The sequence below is a fragment of the Ichthyophthirius multifiliis genome (genome assembly GCF_000220395.1).
Source record: "Ichthyophthirius multifiliis unplaced genomic scaffold scaff_1120509250964, whole genome shotgun sequence".
NCBI lineage: Eukaryota > Ciliophora > Oligohymenophorea > Hymenostomatida > Ichthyophthirius > Ichthyophthirius multifiliis.
Window position 1 is genome coordinate 56,087 of NW_004086333.1, and position 21,161 is coordinate 77,247.

At 15.6% G+C, this 21,161-nt stretch overlaps 1 protein-coding gene across 1 annotated transcript, besides 10 other annotated features; it reads right to left on the minus strand. All coding sequences in view use genetic code 6, as the record gives it.

The window, feature by feature from the left end:
• Positions 1-4,072: 4,072 nt before the first annotated feature.
• Positions 4,073-4,139: a microsatellite.
• A 426-nt stretch (positions 4,140-4,565) lies between these two features.
• Positions 4,566-4,620: a microsatellite.
• Positions 4,621-5,535: 915 nt separating this feature from the next.
• Positions 5,536-5,580: a microsatellite.
• A 480-nt stretch (positions 5,581-6,060) lies between these two features.
• Positions 6,061-6,142: a microsatellite.
• A 1,805-nt stretch (positions 6,143-7,947) lies between these two features.
• Positions 7,948-8,016: a microsatellite.
• Positions 7,948-8,019: a microsatellite.
• A 3,200-nt stretch (positions 8,020-11,219) lies between these two features.
• Positions 11,220-11,251: a microsatellite.
• Positions 11,252-13,295: 2,044 nt separating this feature from the next.
• Positions 13,296-13,362: a microsatellite.
• Positions 13,313-13,374: a microsatellite.
• A 2,447-nt stretch (positions 13,375-15,821) lies between these two features.
• Positions 15,822-15,915: a microsatellite.
• A 3,796-nt stretch (positions 15,916-19,711) lies between these two features.
• IMG5_120570 (intraflagellar transport protein, putative) lies at positions 19,712-21,161 on the minus strand (the record flags this gene model as incomplete). The annotated part of the gene is made up of 5 exons (XM_004032490.1): positions 19,712-20,357; positions 20,407-20,636; positions 20,835-20,946; positions 20,997-21,094; positions 21,141-21,161. The coding sequence occupies 5 exons, from the start codon at positions 21,159-21,161 to the stop codon at positions 19,712-19,714; spliced, it is 1,107 nt and encodes a 368-aa protein (XP_004032538.1).

The following is a 21,161-nucleotide window of genomic DNA, read 5'->3' on the forward strand; positions in this document are numbered from 1 at the left end:
CTAACAATTAAAAATACTATAAAAAGTTTATGATAAATATTAAAGTTAACTTTCATTAAATTAATAATCAAATTTTCATTTTATATTATATTAAAATAATTAATAATCATATTTTGAATCTGATTATTTTAATAAAATTTAAAACTAATACAATTATAAATATTAAGTTGATTAATAAAATTATACATTAAACAGTTTTACATAATTTAAAATATAAAAAGAAAAACAAAAAGTGTAATTTATAGTTTATGTAATTAATTAAAATGAAAATTTCTAAGTATAAAACAAACTTGGATTTGAAACATACATGTATTTAAATAACTTATAAAGATAAAGACAATATTTTTAAATTGAAAATGTTCCATAGTTTAGTTTATATTTATTTAAATTAATAATTTTAAATATTAACTAACCTTAATTTATAAAATATGATGAATATATTAACAACAAAAGCAATTCATCTTAATATAAAGCATTTTTATCTGATATTTCTTATATATTAAATAAGCATAGCCTCGAGTTTCAGATTTAGGGCGAAGGTTTAGACTATTAAGCTAATTTTATTGATATTAATTTGATCAAAAAATAAAATTTTTGTATAATTTTTGTAAATGATTATTTATAAAATTAAGATGATTTTAAATTAGGATATATATCTTTGATGAAAATCGAATATTTAAATAAAAATAATTGGAATGTCTTGCCAATCTTTTATGAAAGTTTAATTAAAAAAATAATTATTTAGATTACTTAGAAAAGAAAATAATTAATTTTATTAATTAATAATGAAATCTCAAAAAAATAGTAAATATAAAATAAATTATAAATAATATATATATATTATCATATTTAATATTATTTGAAATTTAATAGAAGAAAAAAAATTATAATTTAATTATAATTCAATAAAAAAATATTTTTTTAATAGACATAAACCTTGTATTAATTTTTTTTAAAAATGGAAAATTATTTTAAATTTAAACTTAATAACATAATTTCGTTTTGAAAAAAATAATAGTATAAATATTATTTAAAGTTTCTATTTTATTATTTATCTAAAAAATATATTTATATACTATAATGTTTATTTAATCATTAATAATTTTTTCTACTAAAAAAAAATATTTTTGATGGATGGTTTTTATCCAATAAATGAGCATTAAATTATTTTTTTTCAAACTCTTATCTACTTTTTCTATAATCAACATAATGCGCTAAATTATTTTCAAAGTATCTTTTAGACTAATATCCATGATAATGTAATCCTATAATAGTTCCTTCTTTTTCTTCTCCAACTTCTTGTCCATTTACAATAATTTTCTTTTTTTAATCATTACATACAAGTAAAACATATGTATTTGCTGATTCAAAATTAATAGCATCAACGTATTATTCATGAATATTTTATATAATTTCCTTTACCTATTCAAAAAGTATTTTTTTTTCTTCCTAACTAATATATATCTAATTATTCATATGATCATTAAGTAAAGAAGCTGCATGGTGTTCAAAAATAGAACTTTAAGTATCAATAATTTCATTTAAATTTCTAGCTCTCTTTACTGATTCTATGGTAGAATATTAAACACTATCGAGAAAGGCATCATCACTCATAGAGTTTTTTTCCCATTGTTAAAACTTATTATGTTTTTATTTAGCACCTATATCTGTTAGATTTTCTTTCTTTTGTGCCATAAGTCTTTCTTTACCGGTTTTTCTTCTAAAATTAAAGCCTGTATTTTGCTTATTAAAAAAACATTATTAGAATTTTCCATATTCATATTTTAGAAAGAAGATTGATTTGATTATTGTTATAAAAATTAAATTTTTTTTAATTTTATTCATCATCACTATTTTCATCTTCTTCAATAATTTGTTCGTTTTTGTAATTAAAAAATTATTTTTCATAATCTCCTAAGAAATTAGACTTTGAAAAATCATAATTTTCTTTAACTTTTATCTTTAATTTATTATTGAATTATCTTGCCAAAGATTACTATGGTCCGAAAATTCTCGAATTTGTCGCTAAAGCTTAAATAGCATATATTGATTGGTTACCTAAATATGATTTAGAGGTTAATTTATTTACTTTGCTTTTATTTGATTTATTTGAGTATTATTTTTAAATTACTGATTTTTCTTATAAAAAGTTAATATCTTCTTCCTTTTGGGTACCTTTTTAATTTTAAATACTTTATTTTGTATTTTAATTGACTCTACTAGTATTCTTTGAAAAATTTTAAAACTTCGTATGAGAATAATCATTATATTCATCTTCTTCTTGAATATTCTCTAAAGAGGGAATATTTTTTTAGTTTTCATCAACTTCTATTTCTTCTTCTTCTTCTTCCTCTTCATATTATTGTTGATCTAGTAATTTTTAATCTTATTATAAATCTTCTTTTGTTTTTTTCTGGGCATATTCATCAAAAGAATACAAATAATAATTGATTTCGTTTTTTGTATCAAACTGAAATTAAATAAGTGCTTGTTAGTAGAATAAGCCATGTCTTAAATAATTGCTTTTTCTCGAAAATATATTTTTTTGTTAGGATTTTAATTCATCATAGCAATCATATTTATGTTATCTTAATTCCCATAAATTTTAAATATTAGAAGATTCTTAATTATTTATTCTATTTTATAAAACATTAGAAGTTTAAGATTGTTATTAAATAAATTTATTAAGAAAAAGATTAGATGATTTACTCTAATTAATATCATCTGTAAAATTACCCTTTTCTAAATTTTTTAATATCTATTTGCCATATAATTTATTAAATACAACATTTTTGTTTGAATTTTACTCAAAGAATTCTTTCATTTTATAATCTTCATCAAAATTCTAATTATTATTTTTTAAATTCTCAAATAATTAATCATTATTATTATTCATTTCCTCAAGTTCTTAAAAATATTAAACTGCTAATTTTCTTGTTTTCTTTTATTTCCTATTATATTATCTTTTTTATTTTTCGTTTAAATTCTAAAATTTCAATACATCTTCTTAAATATAACAACTACTTATTCTTGAATTACTCAAAGATGCCATTGATCCATTATTATTATTCTGTATATTAATTAAACTACCAATTTGTTTTTTATTTTATTACTGCGTAAAATTATTAGAAACTATAGGGGATATTTAATTGATTTATTCTTATTCTTCTTCTTCTTCATCACTACTATCTTCATCATTTTCATTTTCATTTTCTGCTTTTTTCAAATTAATTTTTCTAAAATAACAATTAACCATTTATTAATATTACTAATCATTTTAACTATGAATTGGTTTTTTTATTGTTTTTTAATCATTTATTAGCTCTTGATTTTCATTTAATGCAAAAGTAATTTCTTGAGAATTTAAGTTTTATAAACCATTGTCCTAATTAATATATAATGTGTTATTATTTCTTTCATATTAATATTTTAATTATATATTGCTTTAATCATAATTAAAATTTAAATTTAAAGGCATTTTAACGTGTTCTAATGGTACATAATCAATATATTCATGCTTTATTGGTACTTAATAGGCACTTTAATAATTTATTGGCTTTTATATATTTGCTGAGCTTTGAATATGACTTGAATGTACCTGAATATAAAATTATAATATTTTTTTTTATATATTTACCATTTAAATGGGTTAATAATTGCCAATTTATTAATGATATCCTTGTTAATACAAATTATGATTATTTTAAATAAAATTAGGTTATTAGTAATTTTCAGACTAATAATTTAAAGGAAACTATTCTCGCTAATGAATATAGCTTTGAGAGATAAGTTAACTGTTATTATAATAAGGATTCATTTTTAAAAAAATATTAATTATTTATTGTATATATTGTAAAATGTATTATTTTTAATTTATATTTTTTGTTAACAAAAAATAAAAATTGAAACTATTGAAATTATAAATATTATAATCAAAAAACAAATATTAATAACTTTAATAAAATTAAAAATAATTTATATAATCAATAATTATTTTATTATTTAATTTTAATAACATTTAAATATATAAAAAAAAAAAATTAATAATTACTGAAAATATTATATATAAATATAATATTTAATTATGTTTTATTAAATATTTTTAATATTAGGTTAGATTTATTATATTTTTTAATATTATAAATACAAAAAAATTATTATTATTATTTAAAAAATATAATATAATATATATAATAATTATTTTTGATTCTATTGATTTATTATAAATATTTTTTTATTTAATACATAAGATGTTTCATTTAATTTAAATATTTATTTATATTTATACTAATTTCTATAAATCTAAAATTAAAAATATAATATTTAATATCATTTAATTTAATAATTATTCTTTATTAGAAAATAATAAAAATACAGTAATAATAATACTATAATTTAATTATTTTAGATATTATTAAGTTTGTTAATAATTTTTATAGCGATTTTTATAAGTATACATAATATTTTATCAAATTTTTATTACAAATATATTTCATTAATTAAATATTTTATATAATATTCCATTTATAAATATTTAAAATTTTTATAATTTTAGATTTTACAATTTTAGTTTATAATATAAATTAAAAATTATTTATTTATTATAAAAATTATAAAATTTTAATAAAAAAAAAAAGTAAAAAAATATGGGTAATTAAAAATCTTCTTAAAGCTCAGATGAATATAAAAAAATAGAAAAAGCAATATAAGTTTTAAAATAAAAAGGATTCGAAATTGAATAATTAAAAACTGGAAATACATAATAAAATATACTTGATAAAGTTTGCATAGTAAATAAATAAGGTATAAAATATGCATTCAAAATAAGATATGTTAAAGATTAAATATAATAATAAGGAATAGAATCTTAAATAGATATACTCAAAGAGCTACTTCATGATAACATAGTTTAATATATAGATCATTTTTACCATAAGCACTATTTATTTTTTTAGATGAAATATTTTTAAACAAATTTGAATTAAATTTTGAAATAAGATTTTTTTAATTAAAATGACTCTTTTAAATATAATATTGCTTTAGACATTCTTTCTGGTTTATACTATATTCATAAGCAAGGGTATGCACATAAATAACTAAAAACCTTAAATATATTAGTTGATGAATAAAATAAAGTTGCTATTTCAGAATTCGGACTAGATAAAGACTCAAATTATAAAATTAAAAAAAAAGAAATGTCTTTGTAATCTGATAAATGGTATTTGGCTCCTGAAATCTAATAAAGTGAAGATTCTATACATTATTAATAATCTCAGGAAACTGATATTTGGTCTTTAGGAATTATTTTATTGGAAATATTTGGATTTAAATTTGCTAGTACTTTAGAATAGATTGAATAACTTGAAACAATTGTTTAATAATTATATAATGAAAACTATTAATGCCTAGAAGAGGTTAAACCATAAATAGTAAAGTATGAGTTAATTAAAATGATAAAAAAAGATTAAGATAAAAGAGGAAAATTAACAGATTATATAGATTTTTTTTAAAATTAATAAAAAGAAAATAAATAACAAAAAATAATGAATATTTAATGAAAAAATATAAATAATATTTAATTATTATTATTTTAAAAATAAATTATTAATTAAAGGTTAAAAAATAAAAATTTAATTATTCATAATATTAATAAACAAATATTTAATTTAATATAATTATATATATATTTTTTACGTATTTAAAAAATAAAATATAAAAAAATAATTGTATATATAATCTATAATAATAATTATTTAATTAAAATATTTTGAAAATAATGACAATAATTTTAATATAAAATTAATTTTTATATATTTTTAAAAATAAAATAGATAATAAATATTAATATATATTTATAATTATTACATTAATCAAATTATATATTTTTTTTGTTTTTACATTTTTAAAAAGTGTTTAATAATTAATTTTTTGTCTATTAAATTATAGCTTTTTTTTTCTTATTTTAATTGTTAATTTAAAAGAGATTTATTATAATTATTATTTTATAAATACAAGCTTTTATTTTTTTATTAATAATTAAAACATTTTGATGACTAAAAATATTATTATTGTTATAATTATTATTATTATTATTATTATTATTAAAATTATTATTATTATTATTATTATTATTATTTTTATTCTATGTTTTTTTTTATAATTAAATTTGTATTTTATCTTGCTGATTAACAATTTGAATAATTTACATTCATTAAATGTGAAAATTAATTAATGTTAATATTTTTACTTATTTATTTCCCGCTTAAATTACTTTTTGATCTTATAATTTTTTTATCTTATTATTAATTATTATCTAATTTAGTATTATAAATTTTAATATATTTTTTTTAATTATCCAATATTACTTTATCATTTATATTGCACAAACTTTTAGCATGCAAAGAAACGTTATTATTTGTTAAACTTTGAATAGAAATGTTATTATTTTTTTAGAAATTTTAAGATTAATTATTAATTTTATTGTTATTTTTATTTTTAAATAACTTTTCTACTTATTTTTTATATTATTTGTTATTTTTAACCTTTTTAGTTTGTGAAATATTGTTATTTTAAATTTTATCAATCGATGTATTTAACCATTTTTCTTTTGGAATGGTTTCTTTGTTTTATTTATTTTAAACAATATTTTCATCATGTATTATTTCTTGCTTTTTATTTATAGTTAATTCTTAATTTTCTTATTATTAAATAATCAGCTTCTAATGAATAATTTCTAAAAGGTCTTGAAAGTCTTTTATAATTTAATGTTTTTAATTTATTTCTTTTATAATTATTTAATTGGAATCATAATTATTCTAAGATAATAAATTAATAATTTATTTATTTTCACTTAAATGTAATTTATTTTATTCATATATGTTTTTTATAAGAATAATAGGATCTTCTTATTAATTTTGCTTAATTTTTTATTTCAGTTCATTAATAATTTACTAAAGCTTTTTTTAGTTTTCTTTAAAAAAAATAATTTCTTAATTTTTTTTGCTTATTTCATAATTTTATTATTTATTCTAAATTTCAATAATTGTATATTCTTATTACATTCTTTCAAGTTCTTTTTGTAAGACATTTGTATTGTTTATAGATTACTATTATTTTTAGTTATTCTAAATCTATTTTTATTATTTATCATATTTATTTTCTAATTCATTATATTATTAACACATGCTCTATATTTTTTCTTTTAATTCTTTGTTTTACTATTCTAAATAATTTGTTTTAAGTAAAAATTCTTATTTTTCATTATTTAATTAGCAATATCCTTATTCAAAAATCTTATTTTCCTGATTTATAATATTGTTTTGATTTAATTCTTCTAATCTTAATTCTTCAGATTTATTATTTTTTTTATGATACTATTTATAATTTTAGATTTGAATTTCTAATTATTAAATATTACTGTTTTCAAAACATTTTTTACAACTATCTTCATTATTTTATTTTTATTAAATTATATTATTTAAGGAACAAATTAAATTTATTGTATATTATTGGAATTCTTCAATTTAAGTTTAACTTTTAACTAAATTTTGAGATGAATATTCAAATTATTTATGCATTTATATTAAATTATTACTTAATTTAATTACTAAAAATTCCTAGCTATAGCATTCGTTTAAAAATGGTTATAAATCTTAATAAGTAATAGTTATTTCTTTATTTTTCTATAATAAAGTATTGGATTTTTCTTTTAAAATTTTAAAAGATTAGATTTCCTAAATTTTAGACATAAAACTATTATTAGTGAAATTAAATTTTTGTATATAATCATGAATGAAGCTATTCTATTTAAAAATTTTATTATATAAAAATAATAAATTATATTAACATAATCATTAATCATATATTAGGCTTGTTAAAAAAATATAATTGATTCTTTTTAATATTCTGATACCATATTTATATATTTTAGTTGGCTATTAATATAGTTATATATATATAGATATATATATATATATTTATATATATATATATATATTTTTATATATATATATATATTTAATTTTTTTTTTAAACTTGTTCAAATCTTATTTCTTAATATATTATTTAATTTTATTAATGTTCTTTTAACACTTTTATAGTTAATTGTCGTTTTTAGCCCTATAAAATATATTAATTTTATGATTCTAATAAGTTTAATTTTTAACTTTAAAAATTCAAATTCTTGTTACGATTAACGAAATTAAGTACAAATATTTTAATACGAAAAAAGAGAATTTTAAAATTGATTTTCATCAATTTAATATATATCTGATTAAGTAGAATAATCATATGACTGTATATTATTTTTTTCCTATTTATTATATACTATTGCATTTAATTATTAAACAATATCATCTCTATAACTTTCTATGTTATCAAATAAAGTTTATAATTATACTTTATTTTAAGATTTGTTAACAACATTTTTACTCTCAAAATCATCTTTAATAGTATTAAATTGTGAAAATTATTAAATAATTTTATTTTTTTCAACTTTTTTTTAATTCGATTAGTCTTTTTTATCAATTGTTTAAAAAAGACAGTCTAATTAATTAGTTAAAACATTATTTTTAGAGTTTTTTAGATTATCATTTAAAAAGAAATTATGATTTTATAAATGATTTTTATTTAAATTTAAATGACTACTAGTATTACTAATTGCTTCATTGTTCCAACTTTCAATAAAATTATTTAAATTACCATTTTCAACTTCATTTTAATCTAGTATTTTAATTGCTTTAAGATTTTATAAAATTAACATTTTATAATCTGGAATAGTTTAGATTGGATTATTTGTTAAATCTAAGTCATATAAAAAGTTTAAACTCTATAAATTAATTATACTTTCTCTTTATTGTATTTTATTGTTAGATATATTTAATTATGCTAATCTAGAATTCATTTCTAATCCTTTAGGAATTTCAGTAATTTCATTATAACTAAGATTTAAAGTTATTAAACATTTTAGATGATGAATATTTTCAATAACTTTTATATGATTTTTTGACAAATTCAAATGTAATAGACCTTTAAACTCTTTAAGATTTTTAATTTTTATTATATTGCTTTCTTACATATTTAAGCTTTCGATTTTATCATTCATATAATCATATTCTTTAATTTATTAACTTTCATTATTATTTTAAAGTTCATTTGTTTTAATTTAATTAACTTTTATTTAATAATGGGATGAATACAAAAATATATATTATTTTTATATATTAGCTAACTTTTACTGCTATTATAATTAATGGAGTTAAAGCTTAATGAGATGCTTCCAGCTTTTTTTTTGTTTTTTTTGTAATTATTAATATATTTTATAAAAATACTTTAATTTTAATATTTAGATTTCTTCAAATCTTATTATGGAGTATTTAATATTGTAATATTATTTTCAGTAAACTCACTGTAAAGTAGAGAATCGTATATTTAAGATTATTTTTAATTTTTAGATTCTTAAAACATATATATATGTTTATGATTACTTAATTATTATTTTGAAAAAACAATTATTATTTTTTAAAAAAATAAAATTAACAAATAAAATAATTTAAAAAATAAAGAACAATTTTGAAAATAACTAAAACATTATTTTGTCAATAATTTGAAACCAAATTTCATTTAAATTATCTCAATTAATTATTTATAATTAAATCTACAATTATATTAAAAAAAATTCTAATAAAAATTATGAATAATTATTTTGTATATCCATATATAAAGGAAAAAGGAAAAAATTCTTGATGTTTATACATTGATTTAAAAGTTCATTTCTATTATGTTCTGCTATTTTATATTTTAATTTTAAAATATTAAAAACATTTAAAATTATTCATATTTTAAAAGAAAAATTAATTAGAAAAGTATTATTAATATTTAATTCATAATAATTTATGAATAATTTCAATTTTAAATTGATAAAAAAAACCATATGTATTTTTAACATTTATAATTTATGTTAAAATTATTATTAAAAAAAAATACTTTTAGTATTGTATTTTAAATAAATAGCAATGCAAATCATTAAAATTGAAAAATAAATCTTTTTAAAAATAATACTTTGATAATTTAAAGAAAAACTAAGCATAATTTTTTATTTATTTAAAAAACTTTCATTTTATATATTAATTAGTTTGTAGTTTTATGTTTTTATTAAAAATAATTATTTTATTATTAATTTAGTAATTTAGTAATAGTTTATTGTATTTATTATTATTTAATACTATATAAAAAAACATAATATGTAAACATTAATAATTATAGATTAATTTAGTAAAGTATATTTTATAAAAGAGTGCTTAATATATTTTATAAATTGCATTTAATATATTTTATAAATTGAATGTTTTGTAAAGTGTTCTAAATTTAAAATAAATAGAAAAATAATAAAATATTAGTATTAATTAATGCTTTAGTGATTTGTGAAGATTTTTAAGCAATAAGGAATGCTGTAAATATTAACTCAATGAATTTTCTTCCATAATATTTAAAGTTGGGTATTTTCTTAAAATATTATAAAGGTTCAAAAAAGAGCCTTACTATATTTATATTTGGAAATCATGATGCTTCATATCATAACAGATATATATATTTTGTAGACTAGGCAGCTCCAAAAATATATTAAACCATAAAGAAAGTGATAAATGATATTAAATTAGGAAGAATTTTAGAAAAATACAAAAATTTTTAGTAATTAAGAAAGTCAAATAGAATTATTTTCTTCATAATACTATTCTATATTATGCTTTTATTACTACAAATAAATTAATGATTTAAAATTGAAAATAAATATGTTTATTAGTCTTGATTAGCTAATTAATATATTATGCTTATTCATTTTTTTTGTATTTTTTTTTATAAACTCAATCGAAAAAAAATTGCCTGTATTTAATTTTTATAGTCTTCTTTTTTTTATTAATTGATTTTTTTTAAAAAAATATTAATGTCTATATGCATTTTAAATATTTGAAGATAAATACATTTACAAGAATGTTAGTAGTGCTAAATTTCTTGCTTTGGATAAATGTTCTCCGAATATAGATTATTTGAGAGTTTCTACTTTAGAAAAAAAAAACTATAACAATGAGAGTAAAAAATTAAAATATTTAATTATTTTGCGACATCTGAATAAATTAATATTTACAAGTAAACTTATTATTTTATAAAATATAATTATTTATAGGATTATTATATTGTAAAGTATAATAATTTTTACAATATTATAAATAATTTTGTTTATAAATATATTTTGATAGAATGTATTTAAAATATTAAGTTTTGTTGAATTTATATTATATTTATAAAAAAATTAAAATAATAATTATTTTATTTTAGGTTTTCCTAAAAACAATCACATTTTTGAAAGATTTGAACTAAAAATAAATAAAATAAGCATTTTTTTTGATAATAAAGATTTAAAAATTTTAAAATAACTACTAAGGCTTATCAAAAAAGATAATATTAATAATATGAGGCAAAATAAAGTTAAAGATAAATTAAAAATTAACAATTAAACTAAAAAATACATATATATTTGATAGAAGTTTATTATAAGCAATATATTTTACACTGAATATTTATTTATAAAACAATAATTTAAAATTTTTTTAATTTAAATAATGATTCTATAAGAATAATAAGCTTGATATTCTAAGAAAAAAAGTTTAAAAATAATAATAATTGTAAATATATTTAAAAATATTGAGAAAAATTAAAAAATTTCATAATCAAGTGCAATAATAGTAATAAATACTAAAAAATATCTTATTGTTATAGTCTAAAGGTTAATAAATAATTGTTCTAAGTTTTAATTTTTTTTTCTATATAAATTATATTTAGAAATAAACATAATTTATTAAAAATAAACTTAATATGAAATTTTATATTTAACAATTTTAATATTTATTATTATTTTATATATTTTTTTTTCTTATTTAACAATTTTATTTTATAGATTTAGTTTTTTACAAGTTTTCATTCATATATTTTTACACATGCTTATATTTATTATCGACAAAATGCACATTATTTATTTTTTAATATATCAACTGAGCATTTTTGACAATATTTTTTATGTCCGCACGGAATACAAGCATGAGTTCTTTCATATTATAGGCATATAATACATGTATTATCTTCTTCTTCTCCTTCATTATTATTTTATTGTTTTTAATTTTATGTGAAATATATTTCATTAATTTAATTTTTATCTAAATTATTATTATCTTTTTAATCTATTATTTCACTAATATTATTGTTATCATCAGATTCACCAGATCCAAGATCAATAACTTATTATTAACTTTTTTATGAAGATTTCTCATCTTGGATTATAATATCTCCATTTTCTTAATAACTATTTGATTCACTTTTTATTTCTAATAAAATTTTTTAATTTGATATTATTTATTAGTATTCTTATATGATCTTTAATCAGATATATATGATAAACATTAATTTTTATTATTTTTTTACGTTATTAGATTATTCTAAATAATTAATAAATTATTACATTAAATTTTCATCTTAAAGTGTACTAAATTTATAATATTTTTTTTTTTTTTAAATAAAAAAATGATATTTATTTGATAATTAATAAATTTATTTACCTCAATATTTATTAAATTTTATTTTATTTTGACTACATTTTTGAATGAAATTATTTTAACTCTTAATTTTATATAACATCCTAATTAGTTTTACAAGAAGCTAATATTACCTTTTTTTTTTTAATTTAAATTAATTTTTATTTTAATTTATTTACTTAAATAAAGTTTAATTAATCGAATAATTTTTCCTTATATAAACATATATTTTAATTTGCAATAATTTATTCATTTTTAGAAAAACTCTAAATATTCTTTTCGTTTGCATAAAGCTAATAAGAATTATTTTATGGTGATATCTAAAATTTTATGTTTTCAATAATAAAAGAATATTCTAATTTATTTCTTTAAATTAATTTAGTTATTTTGAAAAATAATTATAAATAATATACATTTTCTCTTTAAATACTTCTATATTATTGATTAGTATTTATTTTTAATTAAATCCAATTTAATACTTTAATTGTATTTAATAGATTGATTTTAAATTTATTTAGATTATCCATATTATTTAATTATGTTTTCTAAACTTAAATATTAAAAAAAAAAAAATTTAAATTAATAAATACTACTCATAGACATTCGAGTTTTTATATTTATCTTAAGAATATAATAGTTATAATTACATAAACAATATTAAATTATATTTTATAATTTATAATATTTTATAATAAATATAAATTAAAAAAAATATATATATGTATATATATATGTATATATATATATATATATATATATATATTTATATTTATATATAAAATTATATTTAAATTTTATTTTTTTCACACACACAATCATATTATCAATTATATATTAATTTTAATAAAAAAACAAAATCTTATTAATTATTTAATTTGTCTCAAAATTTAATAAACCCTTTTAAATAATAATTTGTTTCATTTCTACTTAAGTATCAAAATAATCATACTTAACTTGAAAATTTTTTGAATTATATTATTATAATAGATTTAGATTTTTATAATAGTTATTTTTACCATCTTCAAAATCATCTATTTAAAGTTTACTATTTGTTTTTGCATATCCTTCATTTTTTATTTTAAATCTTATGAAAATTTTAAATCTTTTTCTAGAAAAGTTTATGCTCTTTTTTTATCATCATGAAGCAAATTTATAACTATTTTATGAATGCTCTCAATAGATACTGATTATCAAACTAAATTCAAAAATTTTATTAAATATTTTACTACATTCTTTTAATTAACCCTATATGTATATATATATTAAATTTCTCCGTTTATCACATTAAAACATTAATCAAAATTAATACTAGCCAAAAATACTCTGTTAATATCAACTATTTAATCGTTTTTTTATGATGTTTTATTCCTTTTTTAAAGTAACTTGAATATTCTTTGCAAGCAAGTGCTTTTCCGTGAGAATCCCTTATATTTTTACATATATTTAAAAAAAACTAAATAAAACTAAATATTATTTGATGATTAACAATTTTATAGTTTACTTTATTATCATATAAAGCGTCCATTAAATATAAAACTCTATTTTCATTTCTTGTTTTACTTACTCTTCCACAAGCAAATACTGAAATATTATAATCTTTTATTTTTTTGTATATTTCTGTTGACTAGTTTTACTTTTTTGTTAGTTTCCTTAGTAGTAAATTATGAGAAATCGATTGTTGATTTCTATTGTTAAATTTAAGAAATTTTTTATATATTTTTTTGTTAATTAATTCTATAATTTTTTTAAAGAACTCAATCTACAAATAAAATAAAAGGTCCGTTAACCATTTTTACTAATTAAAAATAAAGTTAATTAATGAAAAAATAAAAATAAAAACAAAGTAATATATATTTAAATCCATAATCTTTATACAAATTTAGTTGATAATATTGATTTAGATTCCTTACTTTAAAAAAATTTGTATTTCTTAATGGGAAATGTAGTTTAACCCTTAATGTTTAATTGACTTTATAAGTGAAATTAATTAAGTTTATTGCTGATTTGTTTAAAATGATTATAAGTATAAGCTATTACAATGTAAATTATTAATAACATATAACAGATAAAAATAAAATATTAAAAAAATATATATTTTTTTTGAAAATATAAATTTAAATTGATGTAAATATCAAAACTAAATTTAAAGTTGTAGTTTTTTAAACATAATGATTTATATTTAAATAAATTTTAGATTTATATGAACCTAAAAAATAAATAAAAAGATATTTAATAGTAAAAATATCTATTTATGTTTTATTTATTTTGAATATTTTTTGTTTTAAATGAAAATAAAATATATTTGTATTAATTATATTAATTAAACTATTATTATTTATTAAAAATAATATTATTTTTTTGAATATACATGAATATGAAAAGTAATTATAAATTTAATTCCAATATAATAAATTATAAAAAATATCTAAATTATTAAATTTAGATTAAAGTTTAATATTTTAAAAAATGAAATAAATATTTTTTATATAAATTATTATATAATATATTTTTTTCATGATTCAAAAATTTTATATTTTTTAAATATAGTTATCAAAATCAAATTTATCGCAACAGTTATGAATGAAATCTGTCATTACACTACTAGTTCTTTATCTTTAATTACCAAAGGTAAAGCTATTAGATTTATTTACAATCTTATTTTTAGATTAAGAAATTATTAGATCTTCGATTGTATCATTTTCAGATAATTCAGGAAATAAATTATCATCTTCTCTTCTTTTTATATTAAGATTATTATTTTCATTTTAATGATTTTAAAATGAATCATCTACGTCATAAATATAATTTTAATAGTTATTATAATTTACAAAATTAGCATTTCTTATATAATCTTGATTACTATGCCAATTATTTTAATTATAATAAGCATCACAAAAGGAATCAGTGGTAAATTTTTTGTATTTATTTTAATATAAATTATCTTCAATAAACCTAAAAAATTAATATAAAATGATAAAATTAAACTTTATTATACTTATTATCATAATTTATATCTAAAACATTTGTTTCATCGTAAAAAGGCTTCTGCTTTTTAAATTCCTATTAAAACTTAAATACTTTGGTAGATATATTATTATGATTATTATTATTAAAATGAGAATTATTAATACTTTTTTAATAAATTTATGTACATAAAGGATTATTTTCTTTCGATTATATTTCATTATCAAAAGCATGTGACCCATCTCTAGATTTTTTTGAGACATTAAAACAATTTTATTATTATTGATGTTATTATTATTATTTTTATTATTAATTATTATTATTATTATTATTATTATTATTATTATTATTATTATTATTATTATTAATGCTGTTATTAGTTTTAAATTTATTAATTATTATTGCTTGTTTCATAATCCCCTGACGACTATTATGATTTTTTTGTTTTTTTTAAAATTACTTAAACTGCTGATTTTAATGTTTAGTTTTACTTAATATTAGTTAATTACCTTACTATTTATTCTTAATTTTTTTATGCTTCAATTATTTTTTGCATCACATTCTACGAATTTATAGTTAAATTTATTTAAGGAACTAATTAACTGAATTATTATTATACTTTTTCAATATTTCCATCAGCTTATATAGTGGCATTTTATACCTCTATCGGTAAAAATTACCAATTTAATATTTTTTCTTATATTTTTTCTACAGGCTTTTAAAATTGTTATTAAAGTTATTATTACTACTATTAGCTCTATTAAATTTACGTTTATTAAAACTATAATTATTATTATAATTACAGTTATTATTATTATAGATGTTATTATTTATTATTTTATTAAGCTTACTCATTAATCTATATTTCTTCAACAATTTAAAGCTTTTATATTTCTTTTTTCTCTTATTAGACTACAGCCTTTTCTTAGTTCTCTTTATTTGTTGCGTTTGCTTAAAATTAAGTTAACTAATTAGTTACTGTTGAAGAATTTCTACTTCTCAAAGCCATTTTATTGTTAGATGCAAGTACTTTTTGTTAAGCAGTTTAAGTTTTTTCAGTTTGATTAGGAGAAGCTTTTTAGTTTTATTTTACTTTTTATATTTTTTTTCCGTTAACTTTAATTTACTAGACTTTTTATTGGTACATTTTTTTTTGTTATTTTTATTCAATTTATTATTAAATTGTTTGTTTTTAATTTTTAATGATTATTATATATAAAATAAGAAAGAAAAAATTTTATAAAATTTTTAACGAAATTCGGGATGTTTTTTTTTTTTTAATTTCTAGCTTTTTTAAGTAAAAACTCATAAATTAAAAAAAAAATAAACATATCTAAAATTTGTTTTCTTTTATGTTTTTATTAATATAAATAAAAAAGTTACAGTTAAATATTTTAAACAAAAAAATATTATTTAAAAATTACATAAAATTATTAATAATGCCAAAACAATACAATTATAATATATATGTTGTTATTCAAAATTTTTAAAAAAATATTAATATATTTATAGCTTAAAAATATCATATATTATTTGTTAATATTTTGTTTTTTGTTTGATTTTTTTTTTTAATAATTTAATCAACTAGCGGGATAAAATTTATAATTGCATATTTTTTGTTGATTTTATATTTAAATGAACTATAAAAAAAATAAAAAAACAATATAACAATATAACAAGTAATATATTCTCATAATTATTATTTTTTATATTTTAATTAATTTAAAAATTATTATCGTTTATATTTATATTTTGCAGTGAATCTTTTATATATGATAAAAAAATAACTTAATTTTTTTTTTTTTTTTAAATATTATTATTTTTAATGTTTGTATGAATTAATATTTATTGAAATAGTTAATTTATGATAAAGAATTTTGTTAAAATTAGTTATAAATATCAATAAAAAAAATTGAAATAATGTTTAAAAAATGGTTAAAATATTTATATTCACAAAATAAAAAATTATAAATAGATATATTGTATTAAATAATTATAATTAAATATCATTTTATCATACAGATTTTTTTTTTTCTATAATTTCTTTTTTAAAAAATATCAATAAATAAAAAAAAAATAGATTAAGGCTTTTTTTTTGTCGATTAAGTCTTTAGAAAAAATTAAAGAAGAAAAATAATATAAGCAAGTAATATACATACATATAAAGTTAAAAGTTAAAAAAAATTAAATGATAAATCAATTAAAAATGCTATATCAATAATATTTTTAAGTTTAGAATCTAATTTAATAAAGCATATAATATTTTCAATATTAAATTCATTAATTATATTATATATAAAAAAATACTTAAATACTTTAATTTATTCTTCTTATAGTTTTATTTATTTTTTTATTATAAATTATTTTACAAATGTCAACTTATAGAAATAATTTTTTCAAAAAAAAAATTTGTTATAAAAATACTTATATATTCTATATATGATATAGCTTCTCTTTAAGAAGAAATTTTTTTTAAATATATTATATATTATTTGGATTTTTTTTAATTTTAAAAAGAATTTTTATTTAATTTGTTGTTTTATGTTTTTTTATTTTTTCTCTATAATTTTTTTTAAAAATTTTAATCACAAAAATTAAAGACCATTATCAATTTTTTTATTGATTGAGTTTTTTTTTTTTTAAATAAAAAAAATTATTCATTTAAAGTAAAGAAAAATTAAATTATCCATTTAAATAAACATTCTAATTTAAGATAGTATGAAAAATAATTAATTTTATATTATATATCTCTTATTAAAGATATATATATATATTACAATAATTATTTTTAAGGAGACATTACAGTATATACAATAAAAGAATATTTAAAAATTTATAAATAATAATTTTTATAGATATTAAAATGTGTTTAAAAATTAAAGGTAATTTAATAAATTATAATTTTATTAATTATTTTATTTAAATATAATTAAGATTAGTTATTTTTATAAATCTGTATTTATATTTTTAATAATCATTCATTTTCATTTTCATCTTATTCTTATAATTATTTATTATTATTTTGTTTTGTTCTTAGATGATTTTTTCTTTTTCTTATTTTATTTTTTTTATTAATTTAACCCTTATTTTTACTAATTTTTTTCTTTTTTTTCATACATGATAAAGGGTTCGGATTTTATGCTTTCTTTTTATTTCTTATAACCAAATCATTTTTAATTCTTTGAATTTCTTTTATTTTTTTTAATCTCTCTTATTATTTTTCTTCTTATTTAATTTAGTTAATAATTTTTAGCTCAAATTCATTTGGCAAAAACTTGTTAGTCTTTTTTTTTTCTACATATTTTAACGCTTTTTAATTGGGTTCTTCAATACTAAATTTTAAGTCTTTGCTAATAAAAAATATAGGGACTGGATAACTTTGCATTAATTTTTATTTTAAACCTTCATCTTAAGTCAAAACCCAATATTTTTCGTCGTTTTTATCACCAATGAGTTCTTGTATACATTCAGAAGCTGATAATCCATCAACATGATTGCACTTTAATTTAGGTAAATTACGAGCAAATTCAAATAATTATTTTAATTAAGGAATTTATCTTAGCTCATTTAAAACACATTATGTAATTTATATCCAAACTGTTCCATGTAGTAACTTGGTAAGTTTTTCCTAAAATTCAAATTTTCTATCCATTGAAGCTTTTAAAAATGTCCCATCAACTAATAATTTATGTGGAAAGTGAAAATGAAAGTTTATTCTATAAAAATTAATCCATTTTCTTAGAAATTTAACTTTTTTTACTTTCATTATTGTATTTTTAGAAATAAAATATTATTAATTAAATTTTTAGTTGTGAAAAAAAAAAAATTATTTTATATTTCTTATTTATAATAATTTTTTTTTAAATGTGTATTATGTATAAATTATACTTTTTTTTGTTTTAAATAGAATATTTGTAAATATAAAATTTAACTATTTTTAAAGTTTTGTTTTTACAAATAAATACATAAAAATTATTTTAAATAAATAACTTCAATGCAATTATAATATATGTATCTTTTTTAAAAATTATAATTCATTATCATGAGAAATTAAATAAATATATATTCCATATAATTTAAAACTTTAAAATAATATTTTATATATATTTTTTTTTTCAATATGGATAAAATTAAATGTAAAAAATGTGTTTTTTTATTTATTTTCAAAAATCTAATTCCTCTTCCTAATTTTTTTATTCATTTTCTATTTCATCAAGGTTTTCTGCATCTTCTTCAATCCCGCTTTATTTTTATCTGAGTTTATGTTACAAAACTGTTTGGCTAATAATTCCAATTCTGACATCCATTTGGCCAATTTCTTATCTAATTTTTTTAATTGCTTCTTTAATCTTAATTACTGGAGATGAATTAGTTTGTTCATCACCTTTACTTTCTAATTAAATTTTAATAGCATCATATTTTTCTTTTAATTATTTATATTATTCTCCTTATTCTTTTATTGAATTTTATAAATTATTATACTAAGTAACAATCGTTTTATAATTTTCAGATTTTGTTCTATATTCTCCTCCCAAGTCAGTCATATTTTAATTTATATTTTTTTCTCGTTTAGAAATTTACTCTAATACTTTACTCAAATGATCTATCAACCTTTCCAATTTAGGTCTTGCTTCAGGAAGTATTTTTTTAATTGAGCTTGAAAATTCTTTAGTTTATTCAATATGTGATCTCCATTCTTTTGCATCATTTTTTATCTAATATCTTAATTTAGCAGTTACTCTTTCTACTTCAAGTATCCAATCCTTTTCATTTATTTTAGACTATATTACTTGCTTATCTTCATCTATTCTAGATATTTTTATTTTACTTTAAATTAAATTTTTATATATATATTAACTCTTATTTGGCTTGTTTTATATCTCCCATAACATCGAAATCTTCTTCACTTTCTACACTTATGTTTTCTGCCATATCTGCTTCATCATCTGCTCCATCATCTATTATAGCTTCTTCTTAAGCTGTTTATGATGGTTAATCAATTTTATGTTTTTTAAAAGAAAATCCTTTTGTTTTCAATGCTCTGTTTGTTAAATCGAGAATTACTTTACAAGCTGTTTCTCCTGAACCCTTTGTTTTTTATTTTGTTTTTTAAATAGATTTATATTAAAATTTACAGATTTTAATTTTATAGGAGGAAAATCACTATCTAATCCTAGTTTTTTAGTTCAAATTCTTTTTAAATTTTAAATTATTTGAAAATTAAATATTTAATTTACATATATTGGAAGCTATTGACATAGGATCTCCAAATTAATTGAATTCTACATCAACATTATTTTATTTAAAAAGCCACGTCACTATTTTATTAAAATAGTTAAATTATTCGTTTGAATTAAGAGGGACAGCAAAATAAGCTCTGTTTAAAGGTTTTAATCCACTTTTTTTTTAAAAAAAATATTTAAAAATTTATTTGAATAATATTAATACTTTTATTAAATAAAAGATTTCTCATAATTTAATAGCTTTAATTTTTCAAGTATTTCTTCCATATAAACTGTAGCATCTTCAGCAGTAGCCTATTCAGACTAAAATTTTATATTTAAAAATAAAATACAGTTTAAATATAAATACTTAAAATTAAGAATCAGACAT